At 44.0% G+C, this 23,814-nt stretch overlaps 1 protein-coding gene across 2 annotated transcripts in view; it reads right to left on the bottom strand.

Annotated features, from left to right (window-relative positions):
• The window catches only part of GMPR (guanosine monophosphate reductase), a 463,469-nt gene that overhangs the window by 28,827 nt on the left and 410,828 nt on the right, over positions 1-23,814 (bottom strand). Inside the window, exons 2-5 of one of the 2 annotated variants that reach the window (XM_061346483.1) lie at positions 8,179-8,760; positions 3,313-3,432; positions 2,565-2,648; positions 1,556-1,729 (exon numbers count right to left, since the gene is read on the bottom strand). In XM_061346483.1, coding sequence (XP_061202467.1) covers positions 1,556-1,729; positions 2,565-2,648; positions 3,313-3,432; positions 8,179-8,265 — 465 coding nt within the window. In that variant the 5' untranslated portion in view covers positions 8,266-8,760. Of the gene's footprint in view, positions 1-1,555; positions 1,730-2,564; positions 2,649-3,312; positions 3,433-7,817; positions 7,838-8,178; positions 8,761-23,814 lie in introns of those variants that run through there. The other variant, XM_061346484.1, reaches the window with a different exon arrangement.

The raw sequence follows: 23,814 nt of genomic DNA, 5'->3' as shown, positions 1-23,814 counted from the left end.
CGACTTTGACGTTGGCCTCTGCGCAGTTCATCTTGGTTGAGTTCCCTCCTCAGTTAGCAGTCTGTGTGGAGATGGGGAAGGAGGTGACATACTATTTTCTTTCCACTTCTGACTGGAAGATCTATTATTTTTAACTATGTGGTTTAAGCTCCCTCCCACAACTCTTCAAGTCAAAGACACTAAGGTAATCATGTCACCAAGGACAATAATTCAGATCGAAGGCAAAGGAACAGCTCCTTCCTGTTCCTTAGCAGTGAACATCAAGTTGGAAGCTCAAAAAGCGTACACCTATCATTTCATGTTTCCAAAAGCTCTCCCCAAAGCCATGGAAAATATGGCCATACCAAAAGGGTTCCCACATCTGCTAGTAGCTGTTGAAGGATGCCTATTCATTAGCTTATGGTAACCCAGAACCCCACAGGCATTCCAGCCCACTTCCATTCTCCAATGCCACCATCATTCAGAGGCAAGAACATTTCCTCTGACATGCGAGGAACGAATGCACTCTTCCCTGAGCTGCCTGAATATGCAGTTCCCTATTGAACTAAGTCAGAGTACGCATATATGACCATTTTTACTTCACATTTACTTTAGATGTGTGAAGCTGTGCGTCTGGCATGAAAAAGTGAGAAAGTGTTACCTAAACACATGATTGTGGGTTTTTTTTTGCTTGAATAAAGGCTGGTAATCTCATGAAGAGTCTACCGCTTGTTTGAGAATTTCTGCTATTCTCATGGAACAAATTCAGACCTAGGGCCCTAGGAAACAAGCAGGAGCAGTAGGGTTCTGCTGTAAGGAGTTCTGTGTCAATGCAAATATCCTACACTCTCAGTGCAAAAAAGGGCCGAAGGAAATACAGCATTAGCACTCTAAGAAAGGATAGTAACATCACAGAAGGTACATGAAAAGCCCCAGCATTGACTGGTTTGCTCCCTGATGACCCTGTCCACAATTGCCCTGTTCACACCTCTATGAATTTTACCATAGGCAAAGATTAGTCTACATTCAGCTGCCTTCATAGTGATCTTATAGATGAAATGGCCATTGGCCTCTATTGTCCAGAAACGTTGATGCATTCCCACAGCAAACCTCTGATTTGGATCACCAAAATAAACCTATATACTTTATAAGTCATGTTTGGTGTGGGAAGGAGGATGCAAGTAGTAAAAAAAAAACTTGAATCCACCCAGCCTGCCATGCCACATCAAACTGCTGTATCAGAACACACACTGAACATTCCCACAGAAATTATCAACAATGGAAAACTGACAATGGCAACATGCTATTAAACAGCCATCATTTGGCTCAGAGTCAACATCTTGCTGAATTCAAAGGGTATTGAATACAGCTGTCCACACACACTTGTCTGGAAGTGTTTTGACTCAGACCTTTCTTTCCTTCTCTTTTTACTTCTCTCTTCTATTCCCTTTCATTAAATGAGCACTCAGAGATTGATGGAGCTACCACAGAGGTGCTGATTCCTACCAACCACACTGTGGGCCCTATTCCTGGACAGAATTCACACACACCCCCTCAACCCTCGCTACACGCTTACCATAATGGTGTGATGTGGGAACAGGGCACGGACAGACTTCACGAACTCCACAAAATGCTCTGAATAGCCATTTGCCACATCCAGGCAAATGTATCTGATAGGTGGAATGGCCTCCAGAATACTTGTTAACTTGTCCAAATCAGCTTTTCCGCTACCTGAGCTTGCTGCTACATGCTAGAAAGACAGGGAGAACAGAAGGGAGTAGTCGCTTGTCAAAATTGGCATAAACACAAACTTCATGTATCTTAACCTACACAGTCTTAGGACAACTTATGCTGGAAGCTAGTGAAAATCACATTACATACTACAAAATAAATACCCTTCTGCAAATATTAGTATGTCACTTCTGTTTCCTTTTAAGGCTCTAAAATAAAGCAAAATTAGCGTTTTTATCAGCTCTTAATTCACAACAGGGTTCTCATAGGCAACTATGATCACCTGAGGTGAATGAAGGCTCAGCTGTACTCATATTAACACAAACACAGAAGAAGTCCTTACTTGGTATATTTCCAGGAAAGCAAAATGGCAAAATCTGTGGCACTGACAAGAGTGGAATCTGGATCTTTTAAGTTCACCAAACACACCCTTGAAATCCAGAATCACAGAACAGTTGAGCTTGGAAGAGGGACCTCTGGAGACTGCATAGTCCAACCCCTTACCCAAGCAGGGTCAGCTACCATTTGAAACAAACAGATTTCTTCCTCCTTTGTCTTCCTGTAAGTTCTTTCCAATAGAAAAATAGTTCCCACAGCTACTGGCTCACAAATCCTCTGCAGAGATCCAAGGTCACAGAGCAAGTCACTATTTAATCACTGGGAGATGCTACTTATAATGGACTCACATACCTATTCTTTTTAAACCAGGACAAGCCACTTCCCTTGATGCATCTAAGAACAGCAAATATCTTCATTCCTGAAAACTTCATTTGACAGTATTCCCAAGAGACTCCAGTGTATGTGAGTTCAGAACAAAGCAATAAACCATAATAATTTGCAGTATGAAAATGTACCTCAAGGCATTCTGGGTGATTGGCAGCAAACAGTTTCCATTCTTCCAAAGAATAATGCTTGTGAATTGCAGTGAACATTGCATGCTAGCAAAAATAAGAAAACTGATATTAATGTCCAAGTTAGACATCTTTCCCTCCGCTGTGGAATAACAAGATACCAGAAATTCCCATTTTAAGTATAGGCTACTCCTGCTTGAAAAAAAGCAGTGAGTAACAGACAAAGCCACTCCAAACAGCTTTTCAAAGGTAACTTAGCACACTTAGCTGACCTTTCGGGATCATGTTTCTGATGTGTTTCATGAAGTTATAGCCAATATTTTGAATGTGCTTAAGCACTGCAAGAAAGTAATCTGAGTCTTGAGGACAGAGGCTAGTTAACTCATGACTCCTGACTGCTGCAGCTCTATCTAGTAACCTCCACTTTCAAAAATGTTGTCAGTTAATAGTTTTTCTCTGGAAGGTCTGTATTTTCACAATGCAAACCTCAAAAACTAAGTTCTAGAAACTCCACATGAAGCTGAGTTATACCCAAGATGGAAGCTTCCTGGTAAGCATCTCCACCAAAAACTATCTTGTTATCTGGAGCTGTAAAAGTACAGTTGCTTTGCAATGAAACACCACCTTCTTGTTCTGGATTTTTTAACTCATGCCCCACTGCTCACCGACAAACATAGGTAAAAACTAACAAGGGCTGCTCACAATCACCCAGTGGCTTCCCAATTGTTGCAAAAATAGAACCAAGACTTACTTTTGCCATAACCACAGCCATTTCAAATGTCCCCACAGTGTCCATGTTTGCCACTATAATGGGAATTCCTGTATATGTCTGTTTGGAGTTGCGGAAGGTGAAGGTCCGCGTAAGGTCGACCTGCAATGAATAGGCACACATTCTTTTAAGAAACTGACTCCAATCTAACACAAGTTTTGCTGCTGACTTCAGATACAGCAGGTTTAAATACTGCTTCTTAATTTTCCTTGCATTTCCTCTTCTTCCTCCTTTCATTCTACTATTACATCATTTATTTTGCTACAACTTTTGCCTTCCAAGCAAGAAAATACAGAAGTACAATAATGTTTTCTGTGTTAAAGAGTTCTCACTGGAGAAAAAGAGAATAAAAATTAAAAAAAAAAGGAAACAAGCAAAAAAAGAACACACAGTCAGAAGGGACTGGAAAGAAAGGTCACTGAGGACTGTGGATTATTTTATACAGAAGTAACCTCAGCTGTTTCTTTGGCTGCCTGAAAAGCCCAAGTTGTATTCCCAGCTCCACAGAAGTCAGAACTGGAACTCCCCCTGTGTCCAGAAAGCAGAGGGCTTTGTTCCAATCTCTAATATAAATGACAATAATGAAGTAAGCAAGGTTGACTACAGTTATCAGCACTCTTGCCATACAACATCACCAATCATACCCTGGCTTTTAAAACCATGAAGCTACTAATTTCTAAGTTAATTTCTTACAACTACATCATCCTTTAACTTTGAAGGTATTTCTTCTTCAGCATCCTGAAACAATCAGGCATTTTGTTCCTTACATTTGCAAGAGGTAATATCAAATTTAGATCAGTTCCCACTGGTCTACTTAGCATCTTGCAAAAAGAGGGTAAAAACTCTCTAAGAAACACACACTGTTAAGATGTGAGGTTAGTCTCTTTAGTAACAGCAAAAATGAAGGCTCTTTCATAGTTTTATTACTCCTCACTTCAGCTTTAATCCAGGAACATTCAGAGATCTGAACTGCACCACCAGAAAGGAAGCAGTATAAAAAATATAAGACTTTGATTATTTATTTACAACATATGTTGAACACTGTCATACTGTAGGCTACATGATGATTGTTTAATATGGTGGGGAAGTTTATTACTTATCTGTAAGAGAAAGAAGTTGGTGCCTCAGTGATATACTGTGAAATGGGTTCTCATTTTATATAAGCTCCTAAGGGAAGGGTCACTTCAGTGAACACGCTAAGATACATCTTAATGGAGACTCATCCTTCTTTCCATTTACTATCAGAGAAGCCCAATTCTCTACCCATCACTGTGGGTATGAGAAGTTTTGCTGCAGCAAGCATGAGAAAATAGTATGAAGAACATAAGTATGAAAGAGGTATGAAAATTTAATGCGTTTTGCTTCACTTTAATCCTATTTATTAACTAAAACCAAGGGGAAAAAAAGAGAGTATCACATAACCAGTTTTACAACAGCATCAGAACCACTGCTTTACATTTTTACAAGGGAAAAACTTCTCTTTCAAATGGACTTAAGAAAGTAGAGAAAAAGAGTACACTGAAGAAAGGAGTGAAGCAAAATGAAAAGCTATGGAAGGCCATTACTCTTTTAGTGACTCTTACCTCCACTTACTCTAGCCTTTAAATAATTTCTTTTAGCCAGATGTCCAGATGAATTTCGTGCAATTTTTAACACAACTGATAATACTGCAAGAGCAGGCATTTATGAGGGATAACTGTGGAGTATCCCCTAATGAGGCTTTTGCTCTGTAAGAGCAGGAGAAATGGCACCCTTGGTTGGAGGTGTTTATGGGGTGCCCTCATTCTCCAAAGAGCCAGTACCAGATGTCTGGGAAGGGAACCTAAGAATGAGTCAAGTTTTGAAAGACTCTTTCCATAGCCTACCTTCCCAGGTCCCAGGAAGCTGATGTTTAGGGACCTTCAAAGACACAGGTCTCCCCCAGTCCACTGTAATAAATAGCCACTCATAGACAAAGAAATTGCCTTCTGAATTTTCCATTCCTTCACACCTTTAGCCTCTCCAATATCTCATAGCAATAAATTTCAAAGATGAATCATATGTTGCATTAAAACATCCTTTGCATGATAATTTTACATTCAGTACTTCCTGCTTCTTGTTTTGTGAGAGACAGTCAATAGCCAGTTTCACCTATTCCATTCCACTCCTCACTTCACAGACTTCTAGCATGTCCTCTACAGCTGCTCCTTCTACTCAACAGTCCTAGTATGTTCTGTTTTTATCTCATGTAGAAAGCAGTCAATACTGCTGATCATCCTGGCTGCCATTTTCTGCACCTATTTTAACATATTATGCTGTTCTTGTTTAGTGATCATCAGAACTGTGTACTCAAGACGAACATACTGGGGAACATCACAAAGTTAACTGGTTTTTCTTAGTTCCTCTAGATGCAATTTTGGCCATCTCTTCATCTCTTTCCAGAGCAGCAACAGCTAATTTATAGCTTGCTGTTCTATGCATCACAAGAAAATAACTTCTGACTCTAGGACTTCATACCATCACTCAGCAACAGTAGAAGTTTCTTCAGAAAGAAAAAAATGAGATTTATTTCCTAACTCCTACTTAGATCCTCGACATAAGAAAGTATTAGGGTACTGGCTGCTTTGTTAAAGCTCCCTGGACTTATCTGAATTTACAAATTTAGATTAATGACTAGACTTTCTATAGGACACTTGTCTGGTGAATGGACAGCCTGCAGCAGCAAGTCCAGCAAAAAGAAGCATAGCTGGTACGTGAGCACCAAGACTCCACTGACAGATAATGCTGCTCCAACTTCAATCATTGCATTAGCCAATTTTGACACTTGAATTTAAGCTTCAAATTTTCTGGTATCTGTTTGAAAAGAGAAAGCGATCATGGAAAATGAAGACAGTACAAAGAATTAAAACCAAGTACCAACAAACACGGCAGACCTTCAAGAAGAGCTGCAAACACCCCAAACCGCCTCTCTATGAAGCTGACTTAATCCTAGTTACTGCATAAAAAACTACCCTTGCACAAAACAAGGCATTCACACCAGAGAAACAGACGCTTGCTGATATAAGGTTCAAAGCAGCAGCTTGCCGGGTAACAGGCACGGTAGTCTGCTGCCTCTGTTCCTCTGCCAGAACTATTTATTTATATTCTTGTTTTGAAGCAGACTGAGGCTGTCCGTTTTAGATCTGGCTTTCACAGACACTGTTTATTCCTGTTGCTACAGCCTCTGTGATGGTGTCCAATTTCTTAACCTTCATCGGTTTTCACTGACTCGCCTCATGACATGCACTTTTTCTCATGTGAAAAGGGTTTAACAGTTCATCATACGCACCCGTTCCAACCCTGCCATATCGGCTCGTGTTCCTCCTATCGTTTTCCCTTCCCAGCAGCCCTTCTTTCCACTGCCTGCAAGCAGCTAAATATACAGGACACTGCACTTGAAGGAGGCATGTGTCACTCGGTGGAGCACAGCCCCACCTGTTTGCCAGGCCAGCACACTGAATTTTGAAGAGGGACCAAGCAAATTGCCAGAAATGGCCTGCAGGCCTTATGTGCAGTTAACTGCACCAAACGAGAGGAGTTACTCAGCTGGGACACCGTTCTTTGTAAATTAAAAACAACTACGAGATTACCTTTCTACCAAGAGGAGCTCTCCAATGGGAAACACTTTCGTAACTGCAGAAAGCGTTGCTTACTTGTTGCGCTCAAAGTCCTTTGCGATAGGCCTGTAATAAACATCACTATCCTGCTTCCTTTTCCAGTCTTGTCTTTCTTACCTCACCTGATTTGTCTCGGTCTCTCTCACAATTCTGCTTCCCCTGGAGAAAAGTTTAATCCTCTTTCCATCCCCCAACACAACATAATTCCTTCATTAGTCAAGCTAAATCCTTTGCTAACCTTGGGGTTACGCGAGGTAAATGAGAAGGCACCTTCAATCCCGAGGCAGCCATCTTTTTTTGTAGAGGCAATCCTCAGGGGATTTCCTGGGGTCTTTCCTGATCCCTGCTCACAAGTAACTACAGCAATATCCCAGCTAACAGTGGCCCTGGGCCAACAGGAACTCAGAGCCCCAGGCAGCCTTGGTGACAGGGGGACGGCTGGGATATCCCCACACAGCAGAAGGAGGCAAGGTCATGGGGGTTAACTCAAATGAGTGTGAAACGCCCCCCACGTTTTCTCCTGATGGGATGCCAGCCCGGCGTACGCTGTGCCGAGGTAAGCACTCCCCAGCACTTTCGCTGGTTGTTTTTTAGCAGTATTTTTCAGAAAAAGCACGCCAGTTCCTCTGTAACAGCACTGTCCGAGACCCCCGGGGCTGAAAGCGAAGTTGCCCGTCACTCCGCATCCCCCGCTTTTGCCTGCCCAAGATGCGAGGCGCATAAGCAGACACCCCCCCCCGGCCCGGAGGGGGGCTGGCAGAGCTGCCGGTTCGCCGCTGCCCCCACGGCAGGCGGCCCCCTAGAAACCGGAGCTCACCCCCCGCTCAGCGCCGCAGAGATCCGCAGAGGCACCTGTCAGGAGCAAACAATCCGCCCTTCTCCTCTTCCCCCCACCCCCCCCACCCCCCTTTATTTTTGCTGAGGAGCGGGGCAAGGACAGTGCGGCACCGGCTCCAGAGCCGGGGCCGGGGCTCGCCTCTCCAAAGGGCGGGGGGACGGGGGGGAGAAACGACACACACCGCAGGCTCCGCAACCCTGGCCTCCTCCTCCCAGCAGCGGCGGCGGCATCCCCCCCAGCCACGGAGAGGGCGTTTCGCTCGGGGAGGGCACAGCTACGTTAGAATGGAGAATAAAAATAAAGCAGGGGGGAGGGGGGTTAAGGAAGTTAGGCTCTGAGACCGGGGAAAAGCATGCTGGGTTGGAGTGCCCCCACCTCTGATCTGCTTTTGAGGCTGCTTCTTTTAGGTCTGAGCAGGACATCTTTAAAGTCCAGTTTGAGGTCTGCGTCTACCCGGGGCATCTTGCTGGGGTGGCGGGGTGCGGGGATCGAGGCTCTCCTGGCGGCGGTGGCGGCGGTCCCGCTGCGCTCTCTCCGCTGCACCGCGCCGCCTGCAGAGCCGCACCGGCCAAAGCCCGCGGGCAGCGCAAGAAGCCTATTTATAGGGCTCGGGGAGCGCGGCGGCGCGGCCCAGGCCCCATCGCTTTATGAGGAGAGGGTTGTTTTTAGCTGGGCAGCCGGCCACCCCTTGCCCTTTATCCCGCCGCAGCCACCCCTGCCTCTCAGCCGGGCTGGGCGCTCTGTGTGTGGCAATGGAGGAGTGGGGGAAACGGGGACACGGCGCGTCTCCGCCGCCGCCCGTGAGGAGCGAGGCGCGGGCACCACCGGCAGCACAGCCTCCTTAAGGGCAAAGCAAGGGCAGAGGAAATGGCAACTCCATGTGACTGAGCGGGCGGCCGCCCCGTGTGGGAGCCCGGCGCTCCGGGCGGTCGCTGGGGGCTGAGTTTACATCTTGCGCTCTCCCCACTTTTCACCGCTCCGGGCGACGGTTGAGGACCGACGGTTCGGACCAGCCGCCGTCCGGAGCAGGGGCGGCCCTGGGGCGGCCTCACCGACAGAGGCTGGCGGCGCTCCCCAACGTTTTTAGAGCGGCTGCTGCACGGCCCCAAACTCTGCCTCCAACGATGTAACGGGGCAGCCTTTGGTCTTCATGGGTTCTGGTGGAAACCCGACTCAGCCAAAGCCTAGCCCACTCCTTGACCAGCATCCTCTGGTACAACTGATCATTGCCCAGCTCCTGGGACTGTCAGAACTGGTTCCCACCTGCCTGCAGAGCAAAGGGCTGGTACATGTTTTTGGCATTATAAACGCTGAGAAATGTGCAGCTGGTTGGTCATAGGAGAGCAGCCACAGCAGCAGCCACCTGGAACTGCTTCTACACAACAGTGTCCTATTTTAGTACATCTAGAGAAGCAACAGGGAGGTGTTTTTTTTCTTGCCCTCCATAGCATGGAGGAGCCTGACTTGTGACTTTATATCATCTGTTTTCAATGGCTAGCCACTGTTCAACATGCAGCCGCAAAACCACCATAGCAACAGGATTACACATGCTGGGTCCATGTACATACATTGGCACAGAGATCAATATGATCAATATCAAAGGTGACTTTCATGGGAGTTTTGAGCCTTAAAGTCTAATTAATTATGAAGCCAGTGGGCTGTAAGATTTGGACTTCTTTGGAATTCACATGAGCTAAGCCTTGTCAGTGGCTGGAAACTGAAGCACGGGAGGGTCGTGGCTGGCTTCCCTTCCTCAGCTGCATTGCAGGATGAGGCAGTGCTCTCTTCATTATCTGGAAGTTGCACACGTCTGGTCAACACCCTGCTTCCAGAATAGCTCTTTTACACCTCTATGCCCAAGTGTCCCAGATAATTAAATGCGCCAAATTATGAGGCCCAGGCTTTAGACATCAGGCAGGGCATTTAAGTGCCTGCAGTTTTGAATGTGGTTTCTAGGAAGCCTCAAGGCTTCATAACTCCAGGTGATGCAGGAGTGCCTTGTGACTGTGGGTATTTCCCATAGCAATATTATAGTGGAACACACTTTACAGTTAGCCTAATTTGCATAACAGAAGCCATTCACTTAGTGTGTTTTTTTTTCACTGGCTTCAACAACATACCAGAACTGCTAAAATTTATCGTTCAGACAGATAGCCACATCTCCCACCACTTACTGTTCAGCAATAAATTAACATTTTGTTCAGGAGCAGAGAGTACTGATGAGAATGGGTCTGTGAAAGTGACATGCCTGTAGCAGAGTATTGAGAATGGAGAAAAAACAAATGCCTTCTGTCTGTGCCTGGCACCATGTCTTCTCTTTGCCCTCATGGCAGGCATGTGATGCTGAGAAGAAAGAAAGAAGCCACTGCGCTGCACTGTGAATTCAAAAGGTCAGCGCCGTCATGGGGAGTAGGAGATGGAGGCTAGCAGTGATACTTGTAAGCCCCAGAAAATCCATGCCTCATGCTGTTTCTCATTTGTGGTATTTTTAGCCTCTACTCACAGAACTCATGGTGCTATTTTTCTCTCTCTGCTAATATCCAGTCTTTTCCACATGTACACATTAACAGAAGAGTTGAGTCTCTTAGATCAGCTCTTGTGTTCTGGAAAATTTACAGAGTTTGAAGTCCTCCAGTTTCTTAACTTCAAGATGATGTATTTTCTCTAATTAAAACTATAGTTTCTTGCTGAATAAACTCTGCCTTTTTAAGTATCCTTTCTGAAGAATCACATTGTTATCACAACCAGAAATGAAGATCACCTTGTTATGCATTTTTGCTATTCCTCTTTACACCTGCAGCAATCCCATATTACCTGTTTGTGTTATGGAATAGAGTTATTCAGCCAAGCTGTATGCAGTTTTAGTAACTACAGGCCAGTCAGCCTCACTTCAGTGCCTGGGAAGGGGATGGAACAAATAATCCTGGAAAGCATTTCCAAGCATATGAAGGAAGAGAATGTGACTGGAAGTAGTTGGCATGAGTTTACGAAGATAAAAATCATGCTCGGCTAACCTGATTACCTTCTGTGTAGAAATAACTAGTTCAGTGGATGAGGGGAGCAGTGGATATTGTTTATTTTGACTTTGGCAAGCCTTTTGACAGAATCCCAATAACATTTTCGTAGACAAACTGATGAAATGTAGACTAGCTGAAAAATCCATGAAGTGGACTGAAAACTGACTGAACTTCTGTACTGTAAGGGTTGTCATCAGTGACCTGAAGTCCAGCTGGAGGTCAGTCATTTGTGGTGTACCAGGTTAATTGCATATGGCACTAAAAACACCCATGTTATCCATGCTTGGTTTTCTTCTAATTTAAATAAGAGCAATTTCCTCACTAACTCCTTGGTATTGAAAAAGGCTTTCAGTGATAACCTTAAACTATGAGCACTTCTGAGCACCAGAAACATCTCTAGGATGAATGTTTAATAAGGTTGACATTATTTATCAACAGAAACTCTGGTTACAGCACACGCACAGCTGACAAAACTGATGGCCCATGCTGACTTCCTTGCTGTGGTTCCTAGGAAAATACTATAGCCTCATATAACTCCATACAGACATCCTGTAGCATAAATTAACATGCATGTTTAAGGAATGTGGTGAGCAGTAGCGAATGTATTGCTCAGCTGGCAAGCACTCCCACAAACTGTGTCAACTTCCCAGCAAAATCCCGTATCTGGAAAGAGCAACATGCTGTAGGACATGTGTGATGGCCAGGTTGGACAGGGCCTTGAGCAGCCTGGTCTTGTGGAAGCTGCCCCTGCCCATGGCAAGAGGTTGGAACTAGATGATCTTTAAGGTCCCTCCTAACCCAAACTATTCTGTGATTCTGTGATCGTAAAGATCTTTCACTGTTAAGGAGAAGTCGTATGTTTGATGAAAGAGCCTGTTTTTTCTTATGAGAGATGTAAATTGCTTTTATTATTCTGTTTGAATTTGGGCCTTGTTTACGCTGAATAACATTTCCCAGTGGATGGATCAAGAGACCTAACTCAGCAAACCCTGCAAATGCAAGGGGAAGATTTCTTTTGGCTGTAGAAATAAGGGTTTGGTTTTTTTTCTGAACTATCACTAGTGTTACAGCATCTACACTAAGGATTTTGCTGGCTTTGATAGCAACCAGAAATGGGAGGAGTGGGGCTGACACCCCTAACCTAACATAGCTGTGACAAGCAGACTTCAGCTACATGCATGAAGATCTTTTGTTATGAAGTGAAGAGACTCGTTTGCCATAAGTAATTTCATTAAAGAACTTAGGGTAGACCATTGATCATAAGCTGAATCCCAGGCCCCCACTGTCAGTAGGACAGTCTCATTCAAGGTACAATTTACTTAGGAGTAAGTGACAGTATCCATTTCCATTTGATTTCAGCAGGTTTCAAGTGCTAATTAGAAGTAATCACAGCAATTAATAACTAATGAGACTCTGACCTTCCTTGGCTTATGATACACATCTAAGAGTCTGTCTGTGCTGATAAATAAAATGGACAACACCCAGTCTCTGTCCCTGCAAGGCAAGGGACAGAATGTTTCTCACATATAGCCATTTAGATGCCATATGTGAGCTTCAAGGGGTTTCACTCATACTGCATATTGGAAACAGTCTGGTGCTATTCCCTGAACTGTCCTCAGACTACCTGGAGGAGTGCTGCTTGTCTAAGTTGTCCAACAGAGCATGATATTAAATAAAGAGTACGGACTGTTGTGTGGTAGAGCTTATGGCCATGCACTAGGCCTGTTTGGTTTATGGTAGGGCTTCACTGTTACAAAAAAGGTCTGTAGATTTTATTTAAATCGGACAAAGCTTGTTGTGTACTATCCACTGTGAACTGCTATTTCTCTAAATTACATCCAAGTTCTACATACTGCAGAAGAAAGTGAGATTCTCTCCATGGAAATTTTAAGCCATCTCACAGGTATTCTGCTGCTGCTACAGAGCTTTATATACAGAGCCAGCATCTTCTCAGTGGTGCTCACTGGCAGAATGAGAAGCAACAGGCACAAACTGAAACAGATAAAATTCCATCTGAATATAACAAAACACTTTTTGTCCTGTGAGGGTGGCGGAACACTGGTACAGGTTGCCCAAAGAGGTCATGGTGTCTTTGTCCTTGGAGACATTCAAACCCTGGCTGGACACAGACCTAGGCAACCTACCTTGGCTGACCCTGCTTGAGCAGGGGTTGGAATACATGATGTTAAGAGGTCTCTAGCAACCTCAGCCAGTCTGTGATTCGATGGTTCCATACTTTAGTTTGTCAGTAACAGGGTATCTTCCCTTGCAAAATCTCAAGGGCCTTTAAAAATTCTGCTAATGGAGAAAGGTCAAGATATTACCTCTTTTAACGCTGGTAATTGTGGGTGGTTTGGTTTGGTGCCCAAAGCCTGTTTGGATAGGCACACTGCTACTGCTGTATGAAAGAAATTAAAAGCATATCATTAATTAAAAAAAAATAAAAAATATATAACCAAAGGCATTTTCTTTATTTTCTGGGCTTTCCTTGCTATTTTTATGTTGGGTGGAAATCTTGCTACAAATTTTAGACTGGAAAAATGTTTCTAAACTATGAGCATCTGGTAATGACTAGCTTTCAAACGCAATTTAATCTTTACTTAAGGAAGAACTTAGTACCTTTGCTGCCCTACTGCGCCATCTACAGGCAAAAAAAAAAAAACCCCAAACAAAACCCCGTGTTGTTGCTAGAGCTGTTTAAGCAATTAATAAATAAAAATGGAATTTTCCAGTTTTAATCTCAGTATGAGGGGTTTATGCCTTTTATGCTTAAAATTACATTTTCCACAACTTTAAATACCTTGTATGCTTTGACCAGGAAGATTTGTTTCTGCAGAACTTTGGATCTTATCGTGCGGAAAACAGAAAACAAGATTGGCTTGGACCCTTGCTGCATCTTAGGAGTTTAATGGGATGTAGATGAAAGCTGCTGCATTTATCAGTTGTCACACACTTTTTCATAAAGACACCTGCGTATGGATTATGATTAACATCAACTCAGTTGTCACCATTATGTGTTTTTTACCTGTAATTCCTCACTGTCTAAAGATATTCTTAAAATGACCTAGAAAATGTTGCCTCTTTTTCCCACAGCAAATAAAACCTTGCTAAATATTCTCATCTATCATTATGATAAATTGGGAAGGCAAAATTTAATGGCTGAACTTGTAAAATATGCACTAGTTTCTGCAAGGCTGTTTAAAAAGTGAATATATTAGCATGTGAGGCCACAGTAGCTATTAGCTTATATCTGCTGTGTGGTTTGGGTGCCCAGGATATTTCAGTAACAAAAAAGGACAATTACACATGAAACTGATGGATCAAACCTCATTCAATGCCCTTCTCCTTTTTATGAAGAAAGCAGATCCTCTTCAGCTGCACTCGCCTTCCTGTGAATATGTGTTTATAAAAAATATATTCAGGGTAAACTAAAATGGAATACATCCCTCAAAAGTGGTAGATAGATACATGCATCCTTTGTCAAGAAAATTAAAAGGATTTTAAGTGATTTTATTCTCATAGGAGAACAACAGGCTATATTCAAGAACATTTCTTTAACTGGATTTTAGTCATGTATCTAGTCCCTTTCCTGGGAAACTGTGAGCAAGAATGTTATTTGTCACAGTGTGCATGCAGCACCCAGAGTCAGTCAGGCATGGGTCCTCATTACTGTCTTTTTGCATTAGTATAATGAAGACTTCCAAAAATACAGATTTTTTTTTTTTTTGGTCTGTTATTCCATGTCCTTGCCTAGAAAATTATTATTTTATATTTTGATTCATGCCTACCCGTCTCTCCCCTTTTCCCAAGCTGCTCTCCAGCAGTGCTGGTTTCAGATGTTAAAAGACTTGGCGTGTTTCATCCCTGTTATCCATATCTCAGCAAAGGCAGAAGTCACTTCCATACCTGGTTTGCAGCGTGCTTTGGAATCCTTCAGGATGAAAAGTGTGATACAAATAGAAGATACCATTCATTCCCTTTTTTTCCACAGCACACACAGTGCTGATAGCTTTTGCTTTCACCTTGAGCTCCCCTGACTAAATTGTCAAACATCTCAGTAATACCATGAACGTTTGCTTCAGGCACGTTCTGTTAGCTCCATCCTTACAAAAGGGTGGCTATTCTCCAGGCACACAATTGGCTCTCCTACTACCAAATGCCTCTTTCTTCTTATCATCCTCAATAGCTTCTCTTGCAATTTCCCTTGAGTTTCCTTGCTTCAGTCTAATCCTCTGGATCTCATTCAGGTCCCATTTCCCATTTGCCATGTCAGTTCACCTGCAGTACATTGTAAAGTCTGTACTGATCCTGTATCCTGAGCAAAAAGGACCAGTGTAGGGGTGTTTCTTTGGACTTCTGAGTGCTGTGACTTTCTTTCTTCTTTCCACTGTGTTTAGATGACAAAGGCTCTTCCTCTTTAGGCGGAGCACTGAGAGGAAAGCAATAATCAGCTTCCCCAGGCTGTCTAAGCGGTACCTCATTCTCAGAAAGAAAGAGGCAAAACACAATTGCTTTTCCAAGCCCTTCTGCCCAGCTCTGTGGGAAAGGGAATAATTAGCCTCATTAAGCTACAGGGCCAGCAGCCCCTTGCCTTCACTGCAATTCCCTTACTTGACCCTACTGTACTGGGGCTGCAGCCAGTCCCACAGTAAATACAGCTGAGCAGGCAAGCTGCTCCCAGCTGTAGCCACATTGCTACTCCCTGCTCTTTCTCATGTGCTGCTGTGGCACCCACCCAAGGCCACACAATTGGCCCTTAGAGAGCTCAGATGTTAAATGTGGAGCACAGTGGGGCATTTCCTCACATTCCCCCCCTTTTCATTCCTCATTATTTTAGCTCAATTATTTTTGCCTCCATGTTTCTGGACCCTCTTGCATTCAGCTGCAGGGTACTTCTTTTCACCCTGACACACTGCTGTCAGGTGGTAACGTATCACTCACCAGATCAAGAACTTGTTGAGTAAATCGATGAGTTACGGTGTCCCTGTGGAGCCAAGCAAATAAGTCTTGTGGAATTTGTTAAATGAGCTATTTGCGGCTATGCTGTCACGTGGGGAAAAAGACAGGAATAAATAAATGGCTATAAACATCTGATTTCCTGATCTTTGGAATTGATCCACTTGAATCACTGTGTCTGGTGCCCAGTTTGGCAAAAAGACATCTTTCTTTACTTCTGATTATTTTCCTAAGCCTACACTTGGGTTGTGGTACAGTAATATGGTATCTTCCATGGCATAGAGTCTGGCTTCCCTCACTTACTGAAGTGTAAATTGGGGTTACATCTATAGAAGCCAGTGATATTGTCATCATGTAAAACTCATATGTGCATGACCAGAAGTTGTCCATGATTTTCTTCTCCCACAACTCAGAACAGAGCTCAGAAATGCAGAACCATTTTGATATTTAAAATAATTTGATATTTAATCAGAACAGAAATGTGGCATGTGAAGAACATGGGCATATATCTGAGCTGAGCTTTAAGAAGACATTAATAGTGAATTACATCAGAAGCCATGGGGACAAATAGTTAATTTGCCTTTATTAATTTCCCAACTCTTTCCTGGCAAAAAGTTCAGAAATGCTTAGACTTTAAATCTAATTGCCATGACAAGAGTGTATGCATTAAGAGATTGTATCAATTATTGGGCCATCAGGCATCATTATGAAAGTTGATTTCTGCTTATGCAATGTTAAGACCCCTTTCACCTCTCCCTGCCCCTAGTCCCTTTTTTATTGGCTTCTAACAGGAAGTCTGGAGAAAAGAATTTGATAAAATGTTGATGATAATTTTCTTACTTAATAGAGAGGAGTCTGTTTCTGAATCTCAACTGAGCAGGGCTGCACACAGCTGGAAGGGGGAAACAGGGTGCAATGTTCATTCCCTCCTGAATGAAACGGTATGGAAGCCACAGCTTCCATACATCACATTCGAGGCTTTGTCTAGTTTGTTTATGCTACAGATGGAAACTTTTCCCTTATACACCTTTGATGCTGGAGCATGGTGTGGGTTTAAATTTGTATTCTAGAGCACAGTAGGGAAATAGACATGCACAGAGTACATACATAAAAAACCCTATCACAGACACTCTTGTTGAAGCAAGGCTATAGAGTAAGGAAATTACTAGGAAGTGGTAGGACAGAGTGAATCCAGTCCCTGGTAAACAGAGGCTAAACCTCAGCTGGTACAGCTCTTCTGAAGGATGTAGACCTTATACATGATCAAGTATAGAATCGTAGAATCATAGAATAGTTAGGGTTGGAAAGGACCTTAAGATCACCAAGTTCCAACCCCCCTGCCATGGGCAGGGACACTTCCCACTAAATTATGCCACCCAAGGCTCTGTCCAACCTGGCCTTGAACACTGCCAGGGATGGAGCATTCACAACCTCCCTGGGCAACCCATTCCAGTGGCTCACCACCCTAATAGTAAAGAACTTCTTCCTTATATCCAATCTAAACTTCCCTGTTTAAGTTTTAACCCATTACCCTTTGTCCTGTTGCTACAGTCCCTAATGAAAAGTTCCTCCCCAGCATCCGTATATGCCCCCTTCAGATACTGGAAGGCTGCTATGAGGTCTCCACGCAGCCTTCTCTTCTCCAGGCTGAACAGCCCCAACTTTCTCAGCCTGTCTTCATATGGGAGGTGCTCCAGTCCCCTGATCACCCTCATGGCCCTCCTCTGGGCTTGTTCCAACAGTTCCATGTCCTTTTTATGTTGAGGACACCAGAACTGCACACAATACTACAAGTGAGGTCCTACAAGAGCAGAGGGGCAGGATTACCTCCTTTGACCTGCTGGTCACACTCCTTTTGATGCAGCCCAGGATACGGTTGGCTTTCTGGGCTGCAAGCGCACACTGAAGCTGGCTCATGTTCATTTTCTCATCGACCAGCCCCCCCAAGTCCTTCTCTGCAGGGCTGCTCTGAATCTCTTCTCTGCCCAGCCTGTAGCTGTGTCTGGGATTGCTCTGACCCAGGTGTAGGACCTTGTATTTGGCATGGTTAAACTTAATGCAGCCCACCTCACAAGCGTGTCAAGGTCCCTCTGGATGGCATTCCTTCCCTTCAGCGTATCAACCGAACCACACAGCTTGGTGTCATTGGCAAACTTGCTGAGGGCACACTCAATCCCACTGTCCATGTCAGCGACAAAGATGTTAAACAAGACCAGTCCCAACACCAATCCCTGAGGGACAGCACTTGTTACAGGTCTCCAGCTGGACATTGAGCCATTGACCACAACTCTTTGTGTGTGGCCATCCAGCCAGTTCTTTATCCACCGAGTGGTCCATTCATCAAATTGATGTCTCTCCAATTTAGAGACAAGGATGTCATGTGGGACAGTGTCGAATGCTTTGCGCAAGTCCAGGTAGATGACATCAACTGCTCTACCCCGTCCATCAGTTCCATAGCCCCATCATCAAAGGCCATCAAATTGGACAGGCAGGATTTCCCCATAGTGAAACCATGGTGGCTGTCACCAAGCACCTTGTTGTTTTTCATGTGCCTTAGCATGCCTTCCAGGAGAATCTGCTCCAAGATTTTGCCAGGCATGGAGGTGAGACTGACTGGTCTGTAATTCCCCGGGTCATCCATTTTCCCCATTTGACTTCAAATGAGTTGAGTTTTATTTCAGTGGCAGGCAGATCAGAAGTCTTGGCACTGTTTTTTGTCATGAAGCAATCTTGACAAGTATATATGCCTGGTGCTTAAAAATGCCTACTGTGTCATTGAACCACTTCCAGGCATCACTTACTCAGGTGAAGGAGAGCTTAGCTCACTCCTTGTTCTCATTCAGGTTTACCAGTTATAGCTTGGCTAGAATTTTGTCTCTTCTTACTTGCAAACATCTCCTCAATTCTTGCCAATTTTTGCAGCTGGACTCAGTGATCAAAATCAATGTTTCTGGTATGCACAGTATGTGCTCCCTGCCTGTGCACCATGCTGGCCACACTGGTAAGCATTGTGAGCCCTCCAGCCTGACTGGATATAGGTCTGGTTTAACATGGGTTGGGAGGGCTTGGGATCTAGGAGTGCATGGCTGCATGTCATATTTTCATTACATGGCATCAGTACCAGGAGTGTCAGCTATGCAACCTTCCCACAAAATCTGTGCACGTAGAACATTTGGGGAAGCTATTTATGTATAGTTTATAATTTATTTTCTTTTCCCTGGGGGCTCTTCATGCATAACCACTGGTTGAACTGGATTGCGTTTTGAATATCTGCTGCTGTTTTCCTCCCATGTTGGACTGTAATCTTGGGTACTGGAGACACCAGGCTGCCATAACAGGGAAGCTACCTGAAGTCCTATCTTCCAGGCAACAAGCTGGTTCCTACCCCAGAATAGATTTATCAGAGAGTGCTTGTTGAACATGAAAATCATCTGGTAGGAGCCTTTGTACTTAATATAGCAGGCACTATTCTATTTTGGTCACCAAGTTTTACAGCTTCAAGAGACCCCACTGACTCTGACAAACTGGTGGAGTCGTGAGGGAATATGTGAGACATCGTGACACACTCCACTACTACATGTTCCTGAAGAGGTGAATTGAGAACTGGAGGGAGAACTGGGAATTCAAGGGAGAGACATCATTGCTTCTAGTGTCTAAGCAGCTGGGTGGGAGTCTCAAAAAGAAGGCTTAGATATTCAAAAGCCATCAGACCACGGACCTGGGCAACTGGCTTTAGCTGATGCTGCTTCAGTAGGAGGGTTGGACCACATGACCTCCAGAGGTCCCTGCAAACCTCAGCTGTTCTCTTGTTCTGTGTTGTAAGCATGCACATGAACTACGTACCTTGACATGCAAGACCTGGAAAAGATCTTTAAGCATTTTCAAGACCTGCAGACCCAAGAGCATATGGGAATGAATATCTGATACTTTTACAGCTTATCTAGTAAGCACCCAGAAGGGAAAGCTCACCAAGAGCTGAAACAAGAGTAACATAATGTAGAGACATCGAATGGACAACGACTGACAGCAGCCATCTCCACTTCTACAACAGCACAGCTTGTAACAAGCCTGTGATGTGACAGCTGTGGCTTCAGGGGGTTTGGCAGGCAGTTGCTGTTGCTGGTGACATTGAGCTTGTAAGCTTTCTTGATAAAGAACAGGCCTACATGCAATGTGACTAAAACAGTTCTTACTTGTCCACACCTCTGTGGCAGTCTGTGTTTCACATTTGGCTACAGGACGGATCCAACTGGCTTAAATAGCTCCCAGCTTTGTTCTTTCTTCCCTCTTCCTCCATGCTTCCTCAAACCCCTTTTATTTCAAGAGTCCCTCTGCCCATGCCTGTGCACACTAACTACATTAGAAGTACTGCTCAACTTGAAAGATAGTGCAGCAAAGTAAGTTTTGTGTATCCTCTGACCTGCTTTCATGTGTGGTGACATGAATGGCTGGGCCAGAGCTTCAGTGAGAAAGACACAGGCACTGGAGCAAGTAGAGAAGTGCTTTGGAGAAACACACATGGCAGCATCTCTGGAAGCTATGGGTGTGCTGGAGGGCTTGCGGAAGGGTTCAGAAGTGGTTGCAAATAGGTGGTTAGGTGGTATTAGGTTGGGAGTTAGTGACAGGGTAGGGTCGTCAGTGAGTGGAGAGGTATTAGTGACTATCGGGGACTCTGCACTGCATTTTCCTCAGACAGGGAAGTATGGAGTGTTCTTAGTCATTAGCAGCAACTCTGTCTTCTCTGAGGTGAAGGAAAATTAGCATCAGCTCTGTAGCAAGAAGCAACTGGGCCACTGCCATTCTGGGGATGCGCAAGCCAGAAAGGGGGAAGAGCCACTTCTAAACTATTTGGGAAATGCCCTGGGTGTCAGAGGCTCCACACTCTTTTATGCAGGACCTTGTATGGGGGTGCGAAGGGAAAGCACTTGCAGCAAAACTCCCTGTAGCTCTGTCTGCCTGCTGCCACCTGCCTGCAGAGCTCCTGCGCACAGGGTTCATGTGGCTCAAAGTGGTCCAAGCCAGCACCAAGGCAGGGCAGACTGAGACATCCCCTCGAATTTGACCTTGTCTCCAGGGCCAGTGCTTGGATGTATGGAGGGTATCCCGCTGGAAAATGGTGATGGCACATCTTCCAGATTGTCCTGATGGTTTGTTTGTTTGTTTTCAGGTTAAGATAATATGTAGCAACATAGTAGGAAGCCATTTATTCCCCATATTTCTGAATATCCCACTTCATTACACGCTGTAGGTGCTGAGTTGATTTGTTGTGCTTGAATAACCTGCAGAGGGCAGCTTCACTCTTGCGTCGCAACACCATCCGCCCGCTTTGTGCCATGCCTCTGCTCAGAGCTGTGCTGATTCCTTTCTTTTCCGCAAGAGAAAACAATTTACATCGTGTAATTTTTCTCTGTTTCTTTTTCTCTAGCTTGCTTGTGACAGAGGAAGTCACCCAGTCTACTATAATCTATTTGGCTAAATAGCATACGGTTCATTTGCATGGCATGTGATTACAAGCTTCTAGAGGACACTAATTAGAAAGAAAATCTAGGGAGAGAATAGGGATTAGAAAGTATCTGTCAGTCAGATGCCTGTCAGCCAGCAGAATAATAATAATTAATCATAATTAACAATACATTCTATGTCAGTAGTGCATCTTATCTGAGGATTCTACAAGCATTTTGTATTTAATCTGCACAGCTCCTTCTAAGGGGAATAGATAAAATATTTAGAACTAAAATTGCAAATGGCATTTCTGAAATGAGACCCCTAAGGCAGTTGTATACAAGCACCAAAATGAAGTGCTTGTTTTTCAGACGTGCTGAGCATCTGCAAACACCAGAGTTTGTGTGCTAGTTTTAACTTAGCACAGACAACATGAGAACTGTCTGTTTCTTGGTGTAGGACAACATTTCAAGTGATACGCAGGCTGTGCTGGGAAATGCAAGTCTGACCCTGTGGTCATGATTGGATTTGCCTCTCATCTATGCTATTTGCACGCAAGCATGCACTATGCAGGGAAAGAGCCTGATCATACGTGAGGAATCAAGTTCTTCTGCATAAACTGTGCACGGGTTGGGGATGTGCAAGGCTGAGCATGCCACAGGTCAGCTCACCTGTAAATACTGCAGTTCCAGCCCTTCTTATTCATGGTGTGAATGCTTTGAATAGTGCTGGGACACTGCCAGCAATGATAGAAAATGTACTGCTTGCAGGACTCAGTGTACTTATTCCTGCTAAATCTGCTCTCAGATCATTGTGCAGTCATTGTCCAAATCACTATAAAGTGTTTTGGTGAACAAAATACCAACTTGCCTTACAAGTCAAACTTCTGAATCATAACCAAAACAGTAGCAATGAGAAAAAACTTCCAGCAGTTTTGTGCAATATCTTGCAGTTTTCTGCAGTTTTTTCAGTGTTTCTTTTTTTCCTCAGCTAGGATCTCAGGATACGTAATGCTATTTTTAGTAGCATCAGGAAAAAAAAAAAAAAAGAAAGAAAGAAACACCAAAATATCCAGATTTTGAACTTACATGTACAATACTTTACTGCCACTTTTCCCACACACAGATGATTTCTGTCATTTTCCAACAGAAAATGGGCAGTACTCAGCTACCCTGAAATGAGAGGTGTTAGACTCTTAAAGCTCAGGCTCACTGGGGAGATAATAATATGGTTATCACTTAATGGGACACTACTCTGCCTCCTTCAGACCTGGCAGGATTTTGCCAACAGAGGTTAACTGAACAAAGGCAAATAAACCTGTGCTACAAATTACTCTGCAGCCCCAGAGTATATAGCCCTTCCTGGCCTGTGTTCAGCCTTTTTTGTCCTTTTTTCTATCACCATCAAAACAAAGAACTGGTATAGTCTGTAGGGAGGAAAGTAAATTCTGCAATGCGGTCTCCTAGGTCTGTAGCACAATGGTAGAAATCCTCCAACTTCCATGACAAATGCAGATTAGTTAGAAAATCCCTCTTTAAGTATGGGGAAAAAAATACTTTGTATTATAGCTTTAGTGCTGTTTACTTGAGATCAGAAAACCTTCCGTCTTTTTTTGCTAGTTCTCAAATTTTCAATTTCTGCTTTGCTGCAGTGCTCTTGAACCAGATTAACACAAAACCCTAGAAAATTATGTCTATGGGACAAAAGGTTAGGAGCTCTGGCAGCAGACCAAGCGGCAAATTATAGATTTGTAATGTGCCTTTTGAGTTTTAGAGTTATCACCACTTTGTAAGCAAATGGACAAGCTCCACAATCCTCCTATCTATTGTTTAAAGTTGCCTGGGCAGACAGGCAAAGAATTCTATGCTGGTGACAACCTGATACTAATGTCAGTAATAATCACTACTGTGGAGCCCAACACATTTCCTCTGTCTTTAAAGATAAAACTCTGCTATTCTGTTCAACACAACACATGACAATCTTGTTTGTGGAAGTGGCAATGTGGCTGCAGAGGTTCTGGGGGGTGTTGGGAGCCTACTGTGACTTATCTCCAATGCTCAGCTGGAGAGATGCAGTCTGAGGTCCTGTGGAAACCTTTCTTAGAATTTTGTGCAAAAGGGTCTTTTTATCTCCTCAGATGTTATTGTCATTTCCACCCCATAGGCAGTCTCAACTGTGCCGTGACTAAATCCGCTTAAACTACAGTTACCCCTGTGCTTCCAGAGGACAGCATCACTTGGGGCAGGGAGTGAAAGTTCATCCCTCAGGAAAGAGCTTGTTATGATTTTGCAAGGCACAGCAGTAACCTGGTAACCGACATACCCATTCCTGTTACATTTTCTAGGTCAGCATGAATCATTCTTAACAGAGCAAAATTAACCAAGCAAGTTGAGAGGACTGTGACTACTCTGCGCTCCCCCTTCCCCAGCTAGTACTGCCAAAGGAGAGGTTTGTGCTTTCTTGGCACATGGTGTAGTCAGGGCAATGCATGCAGTCCCCATCCTCAGGGTGCTGCACACCCTTGTTTGCTATTGGCAGAGGGGCTACAATGATTCTGGTTCCAAGGATCCCATCCCTGGGATCCCACTAAATAAAT

This window comes from Neopsephotus bourkii, unplaced genomic scaffold (genome assembly GCF_033783945.1).
Source record: "Neopsephotus bourkii isolate Nb327-2 ecotype Australia unplaced genomic scaffold, CSIRO-AGI_Nbou_v1 NB_272, whole genome shotgun sequence".
Taxonomy (NCBI): domain Eukaryota; kingdom Metazoa; phylum Chordata; class Aves; order Psittaciformes; family Psittacidae; genus Neopsephotus; species Neopsephotus bourkii.
Note: the sequence above shows the minus strand (reverse complement) of the source record. Positions and strands in the feature narration are given on the sequence as shown.